The following is a 13,497-nucleotide window of genomic DNA, read 5'->3' as shown; positions in this document are numbered from 1 at the left end:
AGGGGGGGCACTGTCCGGTCCCCCCTCGTCGAGTTTCTGGCTGGTGGCAGTGGTTACCACGCTAAATATTCCACCGGAATATTCTCTATGGGATTTTCCCATTGATTTTAAACGCACCACTTTTTGGTGCAATGTTAAAGATACCGCCGGTTTATCTATTTAATATTAAATCACCGGTTGGGTCATTTTGCCAGAACTCGATTCTAAAATGGCCTTTGTGTCCGTCTCTGTAACTCTGACCAAGGTCGAGCCCTTTGTTCCACTATTTTGGCGGGCTTCTCCACAGAAGCCCTCCAAATGGTGTCAACTCTGTCTAGGTTCCACAGGAAGGGTGGAGGGGGGAATTGGCACCCTGGACTGCGTTGCCTTAGCAACCCAAGTCGCACTCTACTGTGATTGGCCCAGTGGTGAGCCGAACGGCTCACCACTTAGCACGTGTGATTAACAGCTAGGCTGATGAATGGGGGTTTTTCTGCATAAAAGCAGGGCCTTTGGGACTGGAACTTCAGAAGTCGCCATAGGACCTAAGAATCCGAAGAGGGAAGAAGCTGGGCCACCTGCAACCGACGACACCACCGGTGAAGCCCTGCTGCAACAAACTCCCCACTTTTCCAACGACAAGAGAAGATCTTCTGCTGGAGAGTCTTCTCCCTTTGAGCTGGTAGGACCAACCAGTTCGCCATTTTTCGCTTCCAAAGACGTCACTTGGTCGAATCGCCTGTGCCAAGCACCCCTGCAGCCGTATAGTCAAGCTCACCACTTCTGACCGCGAATAAAAGGACTGCACCTTCTAATTGGGAACTCCGTGGCTGGTTTCATCCCTGTGCAGTGCAACGACTCCACGTCCCCTCCTCGACGAGATCTTCTCTTTCCCTGGTCGGAACCACGAACTACAACCACTGCCAGGAACAACTGCCCCCGCTAGAGCTTCCTTTCTTTTAAGGTACTGTGTCCTGCCTGACCTCCCTTTCTATAGATTGCTAAAGGTGACCCTTAAATCCTTGGCTTCTAAACTGGGTTGGCTCCAGACCTTCTAACTATATCTTTAGAATCACCCGAACCTCTTTTGAACACTCTGCAAAGACTTTCAGTGCACTTTAAACCGTGTGATCCTGGGCACATTTCGCTTTGCTCCATTTAAAGTGGGCCTAGCCTATGAACTTTGGCTCTACAGTATAACCTGCCTTTCTCCCTTTGGTCTGAACTCTTAAAAGTGTTGGAAACTGTTTTATTTTATGCTCTGCCTTTTCTCTCCCTTTTTAACCTAAACTATTGGAGTGCCATCTAGGTTAAGCGCTCACTTCTGTCTTAACACATAGTTGTACTTTAACCCTGACTTGTCTGATAGTTATCAAGGGAGCTGTGTATACTTACCTGACTGTATTTTAACTTACTTTTCATTGAGAGTGCTAGTGTATTGCCTAAAGTGTCTTTTAAATAAATAACTATATACTTTTTATACAAAGCTCTGGTCAGTGTTTGTTTGCTCTACTGTGTTTTGGCCCTATTGTGTATACTCTGCATACTGCCCTACTCTTCTTGAGAAAAGTCTGACTGCTCAGCCACAGCTACCAGGTAAATCTGGGTGGTGCAGACTGCTACCAATTGGGTTTACTGCTGCTCCTGTAGTCAATCTGTTTGCAGTGTTACCCAAGGGAACTGCACAGGATTCTGCCTAACAAGGAGTTAGCTGTCAATAGTGGGGCTACAATATCTACAATCTCCTCGTTAAACTTAGAGGATTCACCGGGTGGACAGTAAATTAAAACCAGGTTTATGCTACGATTTGAATCATGGAGCAATTTGATATGTAGTAAGTCACAGTCTACGCATTGTATTTTTACTTTGTAGAATCCACGTTCTTTTTTGAATATTACAGCCACACCACCTCCTAGGCTCCCCTCCCGGATCTCGCCCTGACGAGCCAGTCGTCCAGGTACGGGTAGACATGGTGGTCCTGAGGAGGGCTGTCACTGCATTCATGAGTCTGGTAAATAACCTGGGGGCTGAGTTGAGGCCAAAGTGTTGCACCTTGTTCTGGAAATGACAGCCCATGATCCTGAAGCATAGGAAGGAGCGATGAGGCTGCCAAATCGGGACGTGTAGGTAGGCGTCCTTCAGATCCAGGGAGATCATCCAGTCTCCCTTGTCTAGTGTCTCTGCAGTAAGTGCTGGCGTAACCATCTTGAATTTCTGAAGAGGGAGAGGTTGAGGGTGGATAGGTCCAACACCTATCAGGCCAGATGGTTCTTCTTTTGTATGGCAAAAATCCTGGAATAGAAGCCCAATCCTCTCTGGGAGGCTGAGCCTTCTTCCACTGCCTGGCTCTCGACAAGCGACCGGAATTCCGCCAACAGAGTTGCATTCCCAATCTGTGGGAGTGGAGGAGAGGGAGGTATAGGCAGGCAGTACCCCGTGGATTCTACGGAGCCGATCCAGGGGTCTGTGAAGTTCTGGCACCAGAAATGCATGTGAGAGGCAAGTCTGCCACCCACTGGAGACACATGGACCCAGGGGGGGGGGCGTCATGCCTTTTTACCATCTGAGGCTGCTGCTGAGGAGGGGGACTGAAAGAAGCCCTTGCTCCCCCCTCTTTTTGTTGCTTGCGTCGGTGCTGACTCAACGAGCGGCTAGGTTGTCTCGATCTCCGTTCCTGGAATCCAGGATCCCGCCAAACACCCGCCCATTGCCGGAGCGTTGATGCGACTGGGTGTATGCCTTGGGCATGGCTTTCGTAAGGATAAAGACTTCACAGTTTGCGAGCTGTTTTCTTTTGATCCAATTCCTCGTTGGTCGTAGAGTGGAAGAGGTTACTACCCTCTAACGGAAGGTTCAATATGCGATCTTGGACATCAGGGTTAAACTTTGCGGTCCGAAGTCAGGCCGTCCTTCTCAGGTCTGTGGCGATGAAGATGGCTCAGCAAGAGGTATTGATGTGGGCCACGGTAGACTCCATGATGTCCTGTGCTACCAGCTTGGATTCTCCTAGACCCGCCTTAAAGCGTGCCTGGCTCTGCACCGGAAGTTCCGGAAGGAAGTCCGCTATTTCCCACCACAACCTCTAGTTAGCGGCTGCCAGCATGGCGTGCGCGTTGATATGATGCAGGTGCAGGGAGGCATTGGAGTACAGCTTCTTCCCGTACGCCTCCAAGATTTTTTCCACCTTGCCTAGCAGCGCTGAGGACGAGGTGGCCGAGGACAACTGAGGATTAGAGTAGAGTGACGCTGCAGCGATCACTGAAGAGTGCGGATGAGGGGGCGCCGAAGGTGACCCACCCCTTCTTGGCCAGTGCCACAACGTCCTTCTGCATCGGGATCCCTGTCTTGGTAGGAGGTCTTAGGGTGAGGACTTCTGCCAAGACGCCCTCCTCGGGATTCCCTACCTCGGGTTGAGGAAGGCCCAGATATTCTGCCAGACCTGCAAGCCTGTTGTGATAGGCCTTTGCTGATGACGGCGTGTCTCGGTCCTCCTTCTCGTCTGTATCCACCAGAGTGTCCGGTTGTGCGCCGTGGGCTGTGGTGTGGAGACCCGAGCCGGAGGCTGCTGCGGAGGCTGGTATGGAACCGCCTGTGCTTCAGGAGGCAGGAAAGCTGGAATTGAAGGAGCCGGCAGGGGCTGCACCGGGGCCTCTGGTCCTGGAGCCATGGGAGGAATGACTATGGGCGCTGATGGAGTGACCGGAGGGAGCAGGTCCCTGACTGCATCTCGTAGGACGGCCCCCATCTGGGGGGTTCCCATCAGCGCCAGGAACCTTTCGAAGAACTTGTCTTCGGAGGCAGAAGAGGTGGCAGGAGATGTTGACTGAGTGGCTGGGGGCTGCTGGGACCGGCATCCACTTGGTCTGGGTTGCAGGGGATACCTGCCCTGCTTTGCTGATGGATAAACTGTAGGCCACATACCTGGTTGACACCAGTCCCACCTTGAAACTCGTTCACCACCTGCTCTGTTCCTAGGAGTGGCATCGGACGAGCAGCCATGTTGTCCGGCACGGCAGCCATTTTGTTGAGCTGCGTGCCAAAGTCGTGGTGCATGGCTCCCTGGGCCCAACCTCCACCAAGACTCTTGGTAGTGGAGCATGAGGCCTACCCGGCACCTCAGGTCTGGGCCTGGAAGGCATATTGCCCTCGGCCTTGTCACCGGTAGTGCTGCGTGTAGATGCCCCCTCGGACGTTGAGCTGGTACTATGGCATTGCCCCTCGGGTGTACACCCAGTACAAGAACCTAGCGGTTCGTCAGCACTGATTCCGGAAGGATCTGATGACCCCCTTCGGCTGTGAGGCCAGTAGCTGGACTAGCCTTGATGTGTGTACAGGTACCAGAACCCGAGAGATTCCTCCCGTAAGGGCGTTTCCTCTGGAAGGAGTGGCCCTTACGGGGTGCAATGGAAAATAGAGGCCCTCCCTTGGGCCTCGATCTCTGCTTGACAAAGTTCTTCAAGTCCTCTGGAGGTGACATTTTGAAGAGCTCCCTCCACCTAGCTAGACTGTTCTTCAGTGCGCGTGGAGTCACTGTGTTGCACGCGGTACAACCTTGCCAGCTGTGGTCAGGGCCAAGGCAGCGGAGGCAAAGAGCATGGGGGTCAGACGTAGGGAAGAGCCCTTAGCATGCTGGACACCTGTTGAAGCTCGCTGAAGTTGACATATTTGCCGGGGAGGAGCGCGACGCCGGAGGATCGAGTACCTGAATGACAAAAAGAAGACAGAAAAAAGAAGAAGAATCTGGGGAAGAGCGTATGGTATTACATGGCCGAAGCCAAACCCAGGAGCGCTGGCGAAATCGACCTGTTCTCGTCGACGGACTGAGAAGTGGCACCGTTGGGCGGAGTCAGGGTAGCGCATGCTCCTAGGGCCACACCCCCACGCGCCTCTAAATTTAAAAGGGGAAGAAGAATTTTTCTGGTGAAAAAGGTTCCGTCGCCCGTCCCTAGGAAAGGACGCCCATGCAGTATGGAGGAAAGGGGAAGGGCTGTAAGAGTACCCTCCTGACACTTGTCTTCCATGTAAATATTCCTAAAATGACAAATGGTAAAACTAGGATTTTCTTAATTTTATCTCGCGCAGCCATTGTGACAAAAACTACATATCCACACTTCTCACAAGAGCTCAAAACCTGAGGAATACCAGCAGAGGTATTCCCTGCTCCCAGTGAGTGAAATATGAGATGCCTTTTCCTGTGCTTTGTAGAAAATGTCCACTTGGCGCTATAGCAGTAGGATTTATTACAACAACAATCAAGTGAATACAGAGCTGTTAAGAGGACCCCAAGACTTGAACAGGCAGAAAGGGGTCTGATGATAGCATCTGGTGGGGTGGAACTAAGGGAACTGCTAACGTATCGGCCAGTAGCCAAAAGACCTGAAATGTTTGAGCACTAAAGGGAATGTCGTTTTTTGCAAATACACACATTAATTGCTTTGTCAATGTACCAAGAATGTCCAGCCTAACGATGGAGAATATTCAACAGCATCTATATCAATTAAAAACCCAATATGGCAAAAGAGCCAATTCCATCGCTCTATCCTGGATTCGGTACGAGGTTGGGGTGGGGGAGGGCAGCAACAACTATTTTTCAACTGCATGTTTTACCTGTCGTGTTCCTTGTCCACAAGATGATACCTTGCTCGAAATGCAACTAGGTGGGCGTAGTAGGCTGGAGCAGGTATGGAGACAGAGCGGGTGCAGCGCACATATGTGTGACAAAGTTGGTAGGTTAGCAGCTGAAGCTCGTCCGCAGTAAAACAGTTATCATCCCACAAAACATGATAGTGTGAAGGACGGCTTGTACCCTAGACAGAATGCAAAGACAATTAACTCCCACTGCTTAGCAATTTGTAAATAGAAACAGCAAGTTGTATGTTTAAGCTTTGTTCTGTGGGTCCTGTAAACCCTGCATCTTATAATCCACCAGGCAGCAAGCAAAGGCCTTACTTTGCCATACTCATTTCATCTAGTGGTGTCTGAAGAGACATGAATCAGTAGCAGTATTACTAGTGATGGTGGTAATCTGATTGAATATGGTCTACATTTGTGAAAGCTCTCTCAATTTGAGGAATGTCTAACACGCTTCTGACAGACTGAACTGCATCCAAGTTCAGGTGGTACTCGCATAAACTCATCCACACCAAGGTCAACGGTTCTAATGGCTAGATACAGAAGCGGGGTACGTAGGAGGAAAAGTAACCTATAACACTCCAAAAATAACACCACATTTTATGAATACATCCTATTTGATGCTAAGAATCCCCTCCAGACAGAACTACAAATGCAACTAAAAATATATTTGGGGGACCTGTGCCTATGCTAGCCTTAGGAGGCCTTGCACCTACAAAGTAACTACCTTCACTTCCCCTGGAATTGCATTCAAGTTAGCTATGCTAAGCATGAGGATTAATATCAGAAAGGTACTTCACCTGTATTCCAGCGTGGCTACAGAGATAAAAATCAAACTCGTATGGGTGCGTGATATCGGTATCCACAGTAGTTCCAGCTGGTATGTTCCCACTTCTTCCAACCTGGGTATAATTTGGATGAAGATAAGACATTACATTAAAGGCAGAGGCACAATTTTATAATTACACCATGATAAAGTACCAAAGTGACTGGACAGAGAATCAGGCTAGCCTCAAAGAAGCATGAGTATATAGAGCCCTTGAACTAGCCAAACCTCAATTATTAGACTTTGAGGTAAGCTCTATTACAGTGAAATGGTGCTTGCTATGGAATCGCCATATGGGAGAACATCCTAATTGGAGCTCTCAAGTGCAGAGACCTAAGAATCTGTACTGCTCATATTCATTACACCATGATGAAGAACTAAAGGAAACTGAATGACTTATGCAGGTTAAGTAGGAAAACAATTTCAAATAAATTGTAATGTGGGTACTAATATTTATTAAATCGAAGGTTGTAACACTATATTTATACCTATCAAAAAGCATGGTTTGTGCGCCATGCACTCCAATCTAGATTACTCACAGAAAACAAACATAGAATTAAGTGTGGGGACAAGTGTTTGGTGTCTACTGTGTCAGCAGTCTTTGGAGTCAGAAGAACAAGTTACTTACTAAACTGGTAACGTTCTTTCAATGGGATGTTCATCCTACGTATTCCTTATCTTTGATATATCCTCTTCCAGCTTGCTGGCCTCGGAAATTTTTTCTCAGTAGAGGGCGTTGCTCGTCGACGTCCCTCGAGTCGGTGTCCCTCGACAGCCTCCGTATCGACGCCGAGGTCATCAGGAGTACAAATAGACACGCGCAGCATCCATTGCTCAGTTCCGTTTTGATGTATTGCTTTGTTTTGCCTCAATTGGTTAATAACCTTGAGGAGAAGCCCAGCTTGTGGAGGACATGGCAAACATAATCCAGGTGACTCGGAGCTTGTTCCAGGGACACTGCTCTGATCAACCAGTCATCCAGGTAGGGATAGATGTGAATCCTTTCCCTCCTTAGACTTCCAGCCACAACCGCCATTAGCTTGGTGAAGAACCTCGGGCGGAGGTCAGCCCAAATGGCAGAACTCGAAATTGATAATGCGAGTTGCCAATTGCAAACCTCAGGTACTTCCTGTGCTTCAGATGGATTGGCACATGGAAGTAAGCATCCTGAAGGTCTAGAGATACCAACCAGTCCTGAAGCTGGAGGGCCTGAAGGATCTGAGAAAAGGTTCCATCTTGAACTTGTCTTTCCTGAGGAATTTGTTCAATTATCGCAAGTCCAAGATGGGTCTCAATCCTCCGTCCTTCTTTGGTATTAGAAAGTAAGGGGAATACCAACCCTTGTTCCTCTCCGCTACAGGTACCGGTTCTATGGCACCTTTCTCCAGCAGGTCTGAAATCTGCTGCCCAAGGAGCAGGTCTGGAAGCTTCAAAGGGTTGTTCCCTGGTGGATGACTCTGAGGGGTGTGTAGGAAAGGGAGGCAGTAACCTTGAGCAACTGTCTCCAATGCGCAAGCATCTGACGTAATAGCCTGCCGTTCTGCCAGATGTTGAGTTAACCTGCCTCCTACTAATGGGAGACCTCAGAGGGGTTTAGAAGCGGCTGACGCAGATGCTGAGGGTAAAGTAGAACCTGCTGAGGCGGGTTTGGTACCTTTACCCCGTCCACCACGGGTGAATCGTCTCTGGCCCCTTTGATCTGGCTGTCCTCTGCCTTTTCCGAATGCAGAATAAAAACAAAAGGACTTCCCCCTCCAGGAAGTACCTGTGGGGTGATTTGGAGTTTGCTGGATTGCAGATACAACTGATTTCGCTGCTGCTTTTGATGTCTGCAATTTCTCCAAGCTGCCATCAGCCTTCTTGCCAAATAGAGAAGTGCCGTCAAAGGGCATATTCAGAAGTCTGGCTTGCACATCAGGAGCAAAACCAGACTTCTGCAACCATGCAAATCCGCGGATTTTGGTACTCGCGGCCATGGCTCTGCTGATGCTGTCAGCAGAGTCAATGCCTGTTTGAAGGGAATCACACATTGCATCCTTCCCATCCTTAATGATGTTCAGAAATGCTTCCCTTTCTTCCCCTTCGGGGAGGCAGTCAGCCGCAGATTAAGCACACTCCCAAAGGGGGTGGCTGAATCTTGCTAGCGTGCAAGTGGTGTTGATAGATTTAAGCGTCATACTGCATGCTGAAAAAATGTTTTTTGACATGGCGTAAAATCTTTTCTCATCCCTATCCTGCGGAATAGTGGGGTATGCCGACCTACTGCTTGATGAAGTCGCTGCCTGCACAACTAGACTCTCTGGAGTTGAATGCTTGCTCAGATATTCAGGATCTGAAGCTGATACTCTGTATTTATCCAAGAGTTTTTCATTTACTGCTGGGATAACTTCAGGAGTCTCCCAATTTGCAGATATTTTCCTTTGCAGTGCAGCATGAAAAGGAACAATGGGATCCTCTTGGGGTCCTTTATCTAGTATATCAGTAAGGTCATCCTGCTGAAAAGAGGGTGCAGGTGTAGTCCACCCCATAAATTGCATTATTCTGGCCATAAGGGCCATGTAAGGCATCTCGGCATGTTCTCCAGGTTCTGGTCTAGAAAATTCTGACTCTGGAGGGGTATCCATACCACTAGCCTCTTGAAGAGACTCTTTTAGATCTTTCAACCTGTTTTCTTCAGAGATTAATTCCCCTGGAATTGGCACTGTTCTTTGTAGACCAAAAGGTTTCTCATTGTCAGAGTCCTCCCCTTCCTCATATATAGATAAGGCTCTGAAGTAATCAGACCTTGGGTAGGGGGTAAATCCCATTTCTAGAGAGGAAGGAGCCAAATTTGTTGTTACTGCTTGTGAAAATGTTGCAGTTGTGGACGTAGACGTCGTAGGCTCGACAAACCTGAAAAAGGCATCGAAAACAGCCTCTATGAACTCGAGAGGATCGGGATCCTACTCGGTAACGTCGAGCGTAGCAGAGGTTTTAGGCTTCTCCTTCATCGGAATCGACGACGGCGTCGACGATGCAGATTTATGCATCAAAAGGTACCTTCGACACTGGTGTCGATGATGCAATTTTGTCCGATGGTGTGCCTTTACTCGAAGGTTCATGATGCTCTCGAGTAAGCTTATTCGCCGGGTTCAACGACTCGCAGCGTTTTTGGTTTTCGGGTCTTTCACCCAGGGTATCACCTTGTCATATTCTGTATGGCAGATTCTTATTCCGGGAAGTATTTCAAATGGCCGCCCTATCTGGCGATCATTGCAAACGCAACAGTCTAGATGTTCTATCCCAGAACACACTGCAACTCACTGATGTCACATCCTTCCAAACAGCTTATCAATAGAAGCCTCCAAGAGCCCAGTGCGTTGCGACTCTCATAGGAGTATACAAGCGCTATGTGAGTAGTTTGTTTGAGATTTACCCATCCTTACTCTTGACTCCCTTTCTGACGCTCTTCATAACCTCGCTAACCCTTCCCTCTATTCTTGATCTGCAGACCGCTAAGGCAATTCGAGAGAAATTGTTACCTGATCTCGGACGATTAAAACCACACCCTTTAGGAGCGCGATTTCAGCCCAGTCTCACTTTGGTTCGGTATTCGGATCCTCGCTCTTCACAAGGTATTACATTACGCCCCGTCTTGATCCTCCTTCCATTTGCATTCTAGGGTACTCCGTAATCCGTTTCCTTTTTTCATGGTTTCCTACTAGCGCCGTCTTTCTACCACAACACTCCAGGCTTACAGCCACTCACCCCTGAACAGTCTCTGGGTGCCTTCCCTTGTTCACAAACCGGTAGGCGTTTGTATTTTGTTCTTGGTTGCTCTTTTGGATTGTTGCTATTGTTTTATCATCGTTTCCTCATCTACCCTGTTTATATTTATACTGTTCTCCTTAGCCCATCTATCCAGTATTCTTGGGAACGCCAGGCGGCTTCTCCCTTCCTTCATATCTATTACCCAAGACGCCTTTCTTCCCACAAACCGGGGGTAAGATATAGATTATTGGAGGTCTGACAGCTTGAAAGGAATCTTATCCTACTCTAATCTTTACCTTCATATCCAGTCCTTAGTTACGTTCGCTAAGAAGCCTCCAACACCAGAAGGCGGAATCACATCCCGCGCAAGAACATCTCGGGGAGACAACGCTCCCTAGCAGCTCTCCACAGGGTTTTATTCCCCGTGTCGGTTTCCCTGGAGACCTCCCGGGGATCAAGCCTTTGTGCCGGACTCCGGAGGGGTTTTCCGGGGAATACCTAATTACTGCAGGGAAGGTCACAGAGCGATTCATTACTGGATATCACCAGTCCACGGGACATTGCTCTCCGTTAACTCAGTTCAGGTAGGTGATTTTCTGTTTTCCTTCTCTGTTCACCTGGAGCAAATCTCATTTATGTCCAACAAAGTATAATCGTTGACAGTTAGCAATGCCCAACAAAGTAGTCAGCAGTCGCTGACTAGCTCCAGGTGATTAGAGTCGGTTCCAGAGAACCCCCGAAGATGGATCCACAACAACAGCAGATCCAGTAGCTAATAGCTGCAGTACAATCATTAACAACTGAGGTTCAACAACTTAAGCAGGAGAATAACACCCTGCGACAGCACCAACAACAGGCAGCCCAGCAGGAAGCCCAGCAGGCTGCAGCCTCTCGCGTACCCCATTGTTCAGAGGTCCCTCCTGGTCCTTTACCAGGCGGTCAGTTTGATGGTAACCCACATAAGGTCAAAGAATTCCTTGATTCTTGTGCTGTGCAGTTCACGTTCAAGGGGCCATTTTTTCATACCGATCGAGACCGCGTGGGTTACATGGTTTCACAAATAACAGGGCCTGCCTTAGCCTGGGCAACTCCTTTGATTACTAGCAATAATCCCATTCTGGACTCGCATACAGCCTTTTGTAACAGCATTCGTACCATGTTCGGCCGACAAGATATCCGGGTAGCTTCCCAAGAACATCTCCTTGATTTCAAACAGGGAAATCTAGATGTACTGTCCTATATTACTAAATTTAAGCAGATGGTGAGTGAGACCACCTGGTCCAATGATGCACAGGTTACGATCTTTAGGAGAGGGCTTTCAGAAGATCTTAAGGACGAAGTGTCCAGAGTACCACGTCCCACCAACCTAACCGAATTCATTGCTCTAGTTCTGCAGTTATATTACCGTATAAAGGAGAGACTGTCTGAAAGGAGAAGAGGCCGGGCTCCTCGATTCTCCTCCACCTTTCCTCCCTCGCCCAGGATTCTGCTCCAGACGAACCGATGCAGTTGGGGTCAACTTCAAGAGGTCCTTTAACACCAGAAGAATGGAACTGCAGAAAGACCTTAGGCTTGTGTATGTACTGTGGCGCCAATACACATACCGTACAAGAGTGCCCGTTCACATCGCCTAGGCGCTCGGGAAACGCCAGCGCCCGGTCGTAAGAGAAACCACGGTCCGGTGTCCCACTCTTCAATGTGTACCAGTCATACTGATACCAACATGGTATCGTTGAGGGTATCATTCTCCATTGGAGATAGATTATTACAGGATATTCCAGCACTTATCGACTGCGGAGCTGCAGGGAACTTCATAGACGATCACTGGGCCGCTTCGCATGGTATCCCACGTTCCTCCAAAGCAGAATCCATACCAGTGGAAAGCGTGGATGGGAGTCTATTGGTTTCAGGACCCATCAAAGATCAGACAGACCCTCTGTTGATGTCCATTGCACCTCATCGGGAGAGTCTCACTCTGGATATCATCCGAGCGGCTCATCATCCTAGGTCTACCTTGGCTCAAAAAGCACAATCCATTCATAAACTGGACCGCTGGATCTTTTTTCTTAGGGTCAGAATACTGTCTGACACATTGCATATGGGACCAACAGAAAGTATTGGTAGACTCGATGTCCACTCTCCAGGGGTCACCAGGGGTTACAACCCTAAATCAGATTGCAGGTCTCCCAGAAGCCTACCAACAATACCGAGAGGTATTTGCCGCCACGGAATACAATCAATTACCTCCTCACAGAAGAGATTATTGTACTATTGAGTTGATTCCAAATCAACCTTTACCTTTTGGTCGGATGTACATTCTGTCAAACAACGAAAAGGAGGTTTTACGAGACTACCTTCGAGTCAATTTAATGAATGGATTGATCACTGAGTCAACCTCACCAGCAGCCGCTTCCTTGTTCTTTGTATCAAAAAAGAACACTGCTGAGCTCTGTCCTTTCATAGACTTTCGGGGAGGGAATAAGATCACAGTTCCCGACAAGTATCCGATGCCCTTAATCCCTGACAGTTTGGAGGCCGTCAAAGGGGCCACCATCTATTCAAAATTGGACTTGAAAGGATCTTATTGTCACGCTCACCTTAGCTCTGCGGGAGTACCCGGATCCTCTGCGCTGTGTTTGGCCTTGGATCAACTCTTCGGGAACTGGATCTAAATCAGGAACCAAAAACAGAACTATGGTGAGTGATATGGGTTCAGTGAATGACCCCTCCAACCCGCTCTAGAACCCTGCTGCTGCGTATGTGCTCACCTTAGTTAAATAGTGGGGGAACTCTCCATCTTGCTTTGTCTCTCTCAGCAGGGGCGCATTTGTCCAGCAGCTACTTCACTGATGGCCTGAGACCTTGTTTCAAATCCAAGTCCCGTACTTGACTTGCTTGAATGAGAGCTGCAGGTTCCTATGGCTTGTTTCTTGGCACACACCTTGTAGCAATCTTGGTGGCTTTCCGCAATTGCTGGGGCTCAGACTGAACCTGGTTCACAGTTGTGACTTGATCTGCAGTATGCAAGTCCATGAGTTGCAGCAAGTCCATGCGTTACCTCACGCATTCATGTAATTAAATAGTAAGCAAAGTCCATGCGTTGCCTCACGCATATAAGTTGTATTCACTGGGTCTGTTTTTACAGTTTTAATGCTGTGCGTGTCCTTTCACCTACGCGTTACCTCACGCATGTATTGCCTTGAATCCGTGCTGGCAGACGAATTGCTGGGAGCTGCCGAGTCGCGGCGGAAGCTGAGCGGGAGAGCCGTGGGTGCAGGAGCCGAAGGGGACGCGAATCACGCGATCCAGGA

General features: G+C 48.7%; 1 protein-coding gene across 1 annotated transcript in view; it reads right to left on the bottom strand.

The window, feature by feature from the left end:
- LOC138503100 (protein argonaute-3) overlaps positions 1-13,497 on the bottom strand; it is a 2,065,845-nt gene that overhangs the window by 50,280 nt on the left and 2,002,068 nt on the right. Inside the window, exons 17-18 of the mRNA XM_069622607.1 lie at positions 6,411-6,512; positions 5,587-5,786 (exon numbers count right to left, since the gene is read on the bottom strand). Coding sequence (XP_069478708.1) covers positions 5,587-5,786; positions 6,411-6,512 — 302 coding nt within the window. The remainder of the gene's footprint in view (positions 1-5,586; positions 5,787-6,410; positions 6,513-13,497) is intronic.

Source organism: Ambystoma mexicanum, chromosome 11 (genome assembly GCF_040938575.1).
Source record: "Ambystoma mexicanum isolate Mex_15411 chromosome 11, UKY_AmexF1_1, whole genome shotgun sequence".
In the NCBI taxonomy this organism is placed as follows: domain Eukaryota; kingdom Metazoa; phylum Chordata; class Amphibia; order Caudata; family Ambystomatidae; genus Ambystoma; species Ambystoma mexicanum.
This window is presented reverse-complemented; position numbering and strand designations above follow the sequence as displayed.